The 9,561-nt window shown below is 40.4% G+C and overlaps 1 protein-coding gene across 1 annotated transcript; it reads left to right on the top strand.

Moving 5' to 3' along the window:
• Positions 1-4,586: 4,586 nt before the first annotated feature.
• Positions 4,587-7,826, top strand: LOC127364290 (tyrosinase-like). Its single transcript, XM_051401704.1, has 5 exons — positions 4,587-5,462; positions 5,831-6,047; positions 6,835-6,982; positions 7,080-7,261; positions 7,436-7,826. The coding sequence occupies exons 1-5, from the start codon at positions 4,641-4,643 to the stop codon at positions 7,699-7,701; spliced, it is 1,635 nt and encodes a 544-aa protein (XP_051257664.1). The 5' UTR covers positions 4,587-4,640; the 3' UTR covers positions 7,702-7,826.
• The last annotated feature ends 1,735 nt before the right edge of the window (positions 7,827-9,561 follow it).

Here is a 9,561-nt window from a genome sequence, read left to right as displayed (position 1 = left end):
GTTAGTGCAGGTTAATATACCTCCATGTGCAACTGAGGAGAGTGACTGAATCTGCTGTTTTTCTCATCTGTGTCGGAGAATTAAGGATTTATTTGGACCGAACCAGAGTTGGGGATTGTTGGAAGAGTGGAAAAACTGACAAAGAAAATGAATATGAGGAAATATAATGCAATGGTTATGCATTAGGAAATGTTTTTGTCCATAAAGTTTGGTGGCTGGCAATAGCACTATTATGGTTGTTTCTGGTTAATCAGGCGGTGTATCTGTAGGGATCCTGTCCATAATTGTTTCAGATACTTAGAATAAGTGCAAAAAAGCAAAACAAGCACTTTTAGTGGACGCACTTTTATAGTTTTAGTGTAGCTACATTGATACCATTGCAGCCATTTTCTTAATATTTTCTTAATATTATCTAATTTGGTGAATTAATATTAATATTATTTAAACCAAACCAGCGTTGGTTATTTTTGGGAATACTGTCAAAAGACTTAACAAAGACGGTTTTGGTGAGTTTTATTTTGTTTCTGTCCAGTTTGGCGTTTTCTTTTACGATTATCTGCTAGGTAAAATTACTGGTTTTGTCAATGGAGTCTGGTCGGCCGTATCACCCATTGTTTAGGTCTGATGGTGCTCTAGTGCGACATCTAGTGGCAAGTTAATTTCGTGTCTATAACCTTTCAACTACCAAACCATGATTATTTTTTTAAAACGAAATTGTACTCTTTAAAAAGTAGGACAGTTACTTTGAAAGTAACATTCAGTTTCAATATATCTATTAAATATATAAGAAATAGAAGAGTCCCTCTTCTGTCATTCAAATATGATAATGATAAAAACAGTGACCATACAATGGTTTTGGTTTGGTATGAATGGTTTTGTTTTGTGGCTGACGCTCTTGTCCTTGAGGTTGATCTGACTCCATTCATCTGAAATCTGAAAAAAGAGAAGACTTTCTATCTATTGGGCGTTGGTGTTTCATGGCTTTTCATTAAAATTGTCATTACACTCTTTATATCCAAAGAGACGTGGTTATGGTTCTGAATGGAAAAATGATAGTGTCCAGGAAATTATCCTTTAATGCACTTCCACTGCAACTCTCTCCCTCTCTTGCCTCAGGTCAGAGTGACTCCAAACATAATTAAAGGTATGTTTTGTATAATACAAAGTGCATTTCTCACCTACCATTTAAATGTTAAGTGTTACAAAGCCAGAAACTCTTTGTTCACAGGTAAGAATAGCGATCTGACAAAGTCATGAATAGGTGAGACACAAATTAGTGTCACATTTTCGCCTGTGTAAAGGCAAACTATCATGTCAATTTGACCCCAGATATAGCTTAATGTGATATTGTATTGTTGGGGCTCCATCTGCAGTGGAAAGAGACAACAAAATCTGAACATAACAAAGCTTGACACCACTAACTATTGAGTTTAGTACATGTATGACCAGGTTAGGAAATGCAGTAGGTAGTTGATCAAGTAGAACATCCTGTTTTAACTTAGAGAGGCTGCTAACCCCTATAGGAACAAGAGCAAACATGTTGATCTGTGCAATTGTGGCACAGTTAATCTATCTATAACAGAGGGGGCAATGAGACACTTGGAAGTCACAGTAGCTCATTTACATTTCAGTAGTTCAGTAGGTGAATCCAGTGTAAGATGTAGGGATCATCTGGGCTTTCAGCCGGCTCCCGAATGAATAACATCATTTCAAGTCACAGTTAGTTAGCATGGTGAGAATGTGCAATGTGAATGTTTTGTTGGGCAAGATGTGTGACGCATATCCAACAACAAAAATCTTTTCAGAGGATATTCAGAAAGTCTAATCAAATGGAGGTCAAATGTGTAATTGAGGATGTTTCTACATGGGCATTCATTACTAGGAGCCAAATGAATGAATGTCTGCCTGGAGAATTGTGGTTAGTTTGTTGCCTGGGGAGACAGAGAGAAAGAGGAGGTGGCCCTGGTGGACTGTCATTTACAGACAGTATTGCAAGTAGTGGCATGGCGCTCTCTGGTGGGGACTCATTTCTTGAGTGTCTCACATCAGTAAAGCGAACTGTGTGAAGAGTTTTGAAAAAAGTAAACTGAAAGAGAGAAATGTGAGTGAGCAATTGCAAAAAAACCAAAAACCTTTTGTGTTCTTGCATGCCTTATGGCCAGCATGTGCAATCATATTCATCATCATTAGACCAAAGGTTAAAGGTCAGGGTGCATAGGGTTACGTCCTAAGGTGTGGAGAACCATGTGAGACGGCAGTACGGAGAAAGCTCAAAAGACATTAAAGTTGTCTTCTAGGAAAGCATTGTACAAAAGCAAAGACCAAATATTTTTGCCTTAGGAAATGTCTTTATCTCATCAGCTTCTCCTCAGTAAATCTTTGAAGTCCTCAGTAGTTTACACTGTGATGACATTGTGGGTTCATGTCCACACAGTGAGTCTTTGGTAATTTGACTGTAAAAAGAACTGTGTGAAATGTTTTGCAAAAAGTTATTTAATATAGAGGACTGCAATTTAAAAAAAAAATACAAATAAAAGTCTAGTGTTCCTGCTACCATATGAACATCATGTGCAAACAGATCCATCATCATTAGACTAAAGGTTAAAGGTCAGGGCGCACAGTGGTTGCGTCCTCAGATGTGTGAGACAGAAGTACTGAAAAAGCTCAAAAGACATTAAAGTTGTGTTGTTGGAAAGCATTGTATAAAAGCAAAGACCAAATATTCTTGCCTTAGGGAGTGGCTTCATCTCATCAGCTTCTCCTCAATACATCGTTTTCTTTCTTTGCATTTGTTGTTATTGTAGGTGTCTGTTTTACACTGATGAGCCAGACAAAGAAGTAGACAGGATCACTGTAATTACAAAATAGTAACCGTATGGCGCCCTCTGGTGGGGACTTATTTCTGTAATTAAAGTTTTTTACAATTGGTAACACACATTACTGAGTTAACTTTACTTTACCTTTAATTGATTTTACATTCAATGACCTCATCTTTCAAAATTCATGAACTGTTTTTCTCACTCAAATTCAACCACCAGAATCTGTGCATTTACACTCCATTTAGCATTTTGTTAAACTTATGTTTCCCTTATCACATCCCAGGATGGTGTCACTTTACCTTCCACCTTACTCCCAATTCCTAAACCCCCGATGAGAAATTATTTTTCTCATGGAGGTGGAAGGTTTCTGATCAGATGTCATACTTGGATGCAATGAATGCTGGATGTCTGGACATATCTGCAGACAACTGCCAGGGATGGTTCAGGCAGAAGGATACTTTTCCAGGTGTATTGACAGAGGAGGACTTAAGGTGTGATGTGGATGAGAACTTGTAGCCAAATGCAGGGTTGAGTACCACTGTTAGGTTTCTATCTGTGAATATCCAAAGTGAGCAAGTAGGCCTATGTAGGCCTATAGTTAATAAGTATAGTTCTGTATTGCATTACAGGAATTACTTTTTTTGGTTATATTTTGTGCAGTTAACTTACGCATACTGTAAATGTAAATGTACATTTGAACATCATGTGCAAACAGATTCATCATCTGTAGACTAAAGGTTAAAGGTCAGGGCGCACAGTGGTTGCGTCCTTTGGTGTGTGAGACAGCAGTACTGAGAAAGCTCAAAAGAAATTAAAGTTGTCTTGTAGGAAAGCATTGTATAAATGCAAATACCAAATATCCTTGCCTTAGGCTTAGGGGATGGCTTGCTTTTATAATGCTTTCATCAACTTCTACTCAGCAAATCCTTTGTTTTAAGTCCCCACATTAGTTCATACTGTGATGACATGCAGTATTGTGGGGTCATCTGACTAAAGGAATCTTACTTTACTAAACACCAAAAGGTGAGAGTTTTAGGTTTGTTAAATGTGCAATGAAGTGGCCTTTTTCATATACGTATTTAAAGCATTTACACATTTTAAAGCTATTTGAAATCTGACAGGTGCTTATTTATCATTAGTTTATACCTTATTGCAGTATTTAAGTATGTTTAATTTGTAATAGATCATTTGTGGATAGCCACTGATGATTTAATCAGATTTAATTTAAATTGATTACTGATAATTCCACATTCTCTCTCTCTCTCTCTGTTCCCAATATTTTTATTGTGATTATCATCACATAATTCCTGGGATAACAGTTTTCTTTATTATGGCAGTATGTGTGCGTCTGTGTGTGCGCGTGGAGAGAGATCATGAGTTACGCGCCTGTTTCACGCTGATGAGGCGGGCAATAAAGCCCCCCCGTCTTTGTAGTGTTAGTTTAGTTTATCATTAATATCATGGTATAATGTAGCCGAAGTCGTAATGATGGCATTAAACTTTACTTAGGCCCCCAAATACTGCAAATCCCCTGCTTCACTGAATTGAGAGTTGGAGTTATTCCTTTTTTTTCCCTAAAAGAATTTGGCTGCAATCTTAGGATGTGTGCATTCGAGCCAATTTGCCCCCCTCTCATAAAGTAAGCTTCACCCTGAGGTTAAGCGGCATGTGACTGGCTCAACAAAGAGGAGGTGCCCAGAAAAAAAAAAAAACCCTGAGGAATTTAAGCCAGTGAAAGAATCACATGGACTTTCCCCACTGTGAGCATTTGGCTCATTTCTCAGTGACTGCTTGCCGTTCCCAAATTAAAACCTTGCTGTAATGTGGCCGCTGATAATCCTTAGTTTCATGGAATGTTTTGCGTCCAGCTATCAACAATTCCCGCGTCTGTGTGCCACCCAGGAAGCTTTGCGCACCAAGGAGTGCTGCCCGCCTTGGGAAGGGGACGGGTCGTCCTGCGGGGCGAGCTCGGGTCGGGGTTTCTGTCAGGATGTGGTTGTGCCGAACAACCCCGACGGGCCGCAGTACCCCTTCTCCGGGTTGGACGACAGGGAGAAGTGGCCCCTGGTTTTCTACAACCGGACTTGCCAGTGCGCAGGGAACTTCATGGGTTTCAACTGCGCGGACTGCAAGTTTGGCTACTTCGGCGTCAACTGCAATGAGAGGAGAGAGTCTCTGAGGAGGAACGTATTTCACCTGTCCAGGGCCGAGAGGATCAGACTTGTGTCCTACCTGAACTTGGCCAAGCAGACAGTCAGCAGGGACTATGTTGTGGTCACAGGGACCTACCAGGAGATGGGAAACGGCTCCAGCCCGATGTTCGCTGATGTTTCAGTGTATGATGTGTTTGTGTGGATGCATTACTATGTGTCCCGGGACGCGCTGTTAGGCGGGCCGGGGAACGTGTGGTCCAATGTTGACTTTGCCCACTGGGCGCCTGCGTTTCTCCCGTGGCACCGCGTGTACCTGCTGCACTGGGAGCACGAGATCAGGAAGCTGACCGGAGACATGACCTTCACCATCCCGTACTGGGACTGGAGGGATGCCCAGGGATGTGATGTGTGCACGGACGAGCTGATGGGGGCCCGGAGCCCCTTTGATCCCAGTTTCCTCAGCGCGGGCTCGGTCTTCTCCTCTTGGAGGGTAAACACTAAAGTCCTCCAGCTTCTCTTCTTCTCTCCTTTGCTTTATTTTCTTGAATACTTTTTTCTATTTAAGTAGGAATCAGTTCTGAAGTGTTTAGAGATACACATTCAGACATTTTAACTTGAAAGATCATAAAGAATGTGTAAAAAATAAGAAAAGTAATTAATATCTGTTGATCAAGATCATGTTAAAATGCTTTTAAAGTTAGGCTACCTTTGGCCTGCTTGGATGAGATTTACCTTGACAGTAATAACAAGCAGAGCCAAATTCCAAACCCACTGAAACTGTCAAATTGCTGGGACGTGTGCTAGTGCTTTCATGCGCGGTACTGTAATCGGTTCGCGTTCGTGTGTCTCCATCCGCAGGTACTGTGCTCCAGAGCAGAGGACTACAATAACAGAGGTGTGTTGTGTGATGCCAGGGAAGAGGGCCCGTTGCGTCGTAACCCTGGAAACCACAATCGTAACGTGGTTGAACGATTACCAACTTCAGCAGAGGTGGAGTTCACGCTCAGTCTGCCCAACTATGACACCGGAGCCATGGACCGCAGTGCCAACATGAGCTTCAGGAACACTCTGGAAGGTCAGATAAGCTTGGCCACAAATGCACACACACACACACACACACACACACACACACACACACACACACACACACACACACACACACTGCTGTCCTAATGGGATGGCTATGTGTGGGATGCTCTGAATGTTGGTGATGACTATTTGTACTTTAATGTGTGGCCTCATATGACACATTTAATTTATTTGCACTGTGTATATAAGAGTTGAAGGGTTATTCAGCACTTATAATACGATTAATATTCAAGTACAAGTTGCTTTTAATAATGCATTATTAAAAGTAACATCTTATTTATTGTAGGACACTGTTATAATTCATTAGTAACATCAACATAGGTATCCAGGTTAAGTACCCATTATGCTCTCATTGTTTGGTATATTTCCTTTGTCACTGTATCCAACAATTGTGATTGTACATCACTTAAATCATATCAGGGTTGGCATTAGTTCTGCAAAATTCCAGCTATTGTACAAGGGCTAAATTACACATTGCTGAACATCTATTCTCTGTTAATAGAAGGTTAGATATCAGCACAGAACTATCCAAATAAAGGGCTATCTCCAGCATAGCTTTAGAGGCTTGTGATGGTTTCCTAGGATACAGAATTTCTAAACATATTCATACATCTCATGCTATACTTAACAGAAAAGAAAGAAAGTCCACTGTAGAGGAGCTTATGGGGATTCTCACCGCCATATACACCCTGTTTAAAAATACAATGCTTGTATAACATCGCCATTACCATTACAGGCTGTTGCCACCTAATTAAATACTTCTCATCTTGCAGGATTCGGGGATCCTCGGACTGGGTTAGGGAACAGTTCTCGCATGGGCATGCATGCTGCTCTGCATGTGTTCATGAACGGCTCCATGTCCTCAGTGCAGGGCTCAGCGAATGACCCCATATTCCTTCTCCACCACACTTTTGTTGACAGGTGAGACACACACACTCATCACATTTTATAATTTCAGTACACTTACACTCTTGCACCTAACAGCAGCGCTATATTTGTTTTTTATTCTCTATGAAAGCATTTATGAGGAGTGGCTCAGGAGGCATAGACCTTCCCCATCACAGTATCCAGAGTCTAATGCTCCTATAGGGCACAACAGCGAATACCACATGGTGCCCTTCCTGCCCCTCCACCGAAACAGAGAATTCTTCATTTCCAGCAAGGACCTGGGATATGAATATTCATATCTGCTAGATGCTAGTAAGTTCTGTCTAAGTAGAGATTTTTCTATTTTGCCACATAGAATTGCATCTGAGCAATTACTGCTTTGCATTTTCTCTGCTAATGTCTTTCTTCATTTTTCTTCTCAGTAATCTATTAGTTAATTTTAGGTCTAATTTAAGTATTAAACCACTACTTGTATCTTTTTTCCAGACCAGAGGCTAGCAGAATCCATACGTCCTTATTTGGAGGAATTGCAAGGTGTGTGGCCCTGGCTGCTGCTTGCAGGGCTCTGTGGGGGAATTGTAGCAGTGGCCATAGTCGCTGCTGTCCGCACTGCAAAACGACGATACAGAGGGTCACCTTGGCTGCATGCGAAGAGGTGGAAAAACTTATTTGCTCTCCCAGAAAGACAGCCACTTATCTGGAGCAGTGACACAGAGGAAACCAACCACCCTAACTACCAAACAACCATGTGAAGGCACAGCCAACCCTCTGTGACTTTTGATATCAAAGTACTGTGAATTTTACATTACATTAAAATGAGTCTATAATCTTTGTTAATGAGCATGTATTTAAACTGTATTAAACGAGTAAAAACAAACTGAGGCATGTTTGACTTTTTAAACTTTATCCACCCACAAATTGTCAAATTCTGCCCTTTAGATCATTTTAGACATTTATGGTTTCTGTCATGGAAATGTTCAAAATGGCATTTCACATTTATGCTCCAGGGTTAACATGATTTCATCTGATTACCTTCAAAATCTGGTTCTACAGTGTTGCATCAGTGATCATGAAATAACTACATTCAACTGTCATTCAGAGCGAGAAACAAATTATTCTAAGTTTAAAGAAGCCTGAGGGGACTTTTTAATTATCTTTATGTGGGAGTTGACTGAACCACATTTTGATTAACGTTTAACCCTTGTATTATGTTAAGGGTCAATTTGACCCATTTCAGTTTTTGTGTTGATCAAAGTACTGGTTATCCTTTCTTTTTCTTGCTGAAATTTGGTGACTTTTCCTCATCTAGGGTCATTAACTGGTGTGTAAAATCTGGACACTTTGATGTGTAGTGGAATGTCTGTGCAGAGTTGGTATACAAAGATGATGTTGCGGGTCATTTTGACCCAGACGCTTTAATGTGGGTAAATAGCTGTTCAGATCCAAAATAAACATGTCTCTTTGATGTACTTTTTACTTTATATATATACAATATACAATTGTTTGTATTTTGATTGCCTCTGAGACCCAGAGCCAGGTGTGTGAAGAGAGGGAACTTTCTCACACTTGTCCTTGTCACTGTTCTCATGTCATCTCTTTGACAAACTCACCAAAAATGAGCTCCAGAAGGATGACAACTGAGGAGGCTTTATCATAGATTTTTAACTGGGATAGTGATGTAGAGGAAGAGATTTCAGAAACAGAGGATTTTTCAGAGACAGAGGACACTGTTATTGCTGATCCAGATTGTCAATTTTCCTACGATGAGGAGGATTCAGAGGACAAGTCTGCCGTTGTTCCTCCAACAGATGAAAACCAAGGAATGCAGCAATCATCATCCACAGAGGGGACATGGGCATCTAAGGACGGTAATATAAAATGGTCCAAAAATCACCACACCCAAGCCGAGGCAGACTATCATCTTCCAATGTGATCAAAATGACTCCCGGTCCTACAAGATTTGCTGTCACACGAGTTGATGAGATTCAATCAGCATTTCAGCTCTTCATATCCCCTCATATCTTAGCCCTTGTGCTTTCTTTGGTCAAGGAAGGAGGAAGGGAGGAAGGAAGGAAGGTAGGAAGGAAAGAAGGGAGAAAGGAAGGAAGGAAGGAAGAGAGAAAAGAAGGGAATAGAGGAGGATGAACAGAGAGAAGGAAAACAGGATGAGAAGAAGGAAGGAGAGAGCATGGCAGGAGGAAAGAAGGAGGGAAGAATTGTCATTTTGACCCGAGAGGAGGACAAGAGGATTAGACTAAATATTTCTTAAATATGGTGTTGGAATTAAAAATGTATTGTATGTCACTTTTCTAAATGTTTATATAACCTAAAATAAAGTTGTTATTGGTTTAATCTGTTTTCTTGACTGTTTTGAGTGCATTTACACAGTACGGGTCAAAATGACCCGCAACATAATCAATGTCATTTTTTTTCAACATAATACAAGGGTTAAAGTTTGTGGTGTGAGACATGCTTTTGGAAAGGGAAAAAGGTGATTATGTTTGCATCGATGTCAAGGTCTGAGACATCTCAACAGCAACAGAGTTCAATACTCTAACCTTAAGAGTTAACCTTAAGAGAGTAAGTTATAGTTTTAAAAAACTTTGACATTT

The sequence above is a fragment of the Dicentrarchus labrax genome, unplaced genomic scaffold (assembly GCF_905237075.1).
Source record: "Dicentrarchus labrax unplaced genomic scaffold, dlabrax2021, whole genome shotgun sequence".
NCBI lineage: Eukaryota > Metazoa > Chordata > Actinopteri > Moronidae > Dicentrarchus > Dicentrarchus labrax.
Note: the sequence above shows the minus strand (reverse complement) of the source record. Positions and strands in the feature narration are given on the sequence as shown.

Bases quoted from the DNA above. Each gene is read 5' to 3' on its own strand.
- LOC127364290 (XM_051401704.1), top strand. From the start codon at position 4,641: ATGTGGCCGCTGATAATCCTTAGTTTCATGGAATGTTTTGCGTCCAGC. The intron at 5,463-5,830 runs GTAAACACTAAA...CTCCATCCGCAG, and splicing joins CGGTCTTCTCCTCTTGGAGG to GTACTGTGCTCCAGAGCAGA. The intron at 6,983-7,079 runs GTGAGACACACA...TCTCTATGAAAG, and splicing joins CACCACACTTTTGTTGACAG to CATTTATGAGGAGTGGCTCA.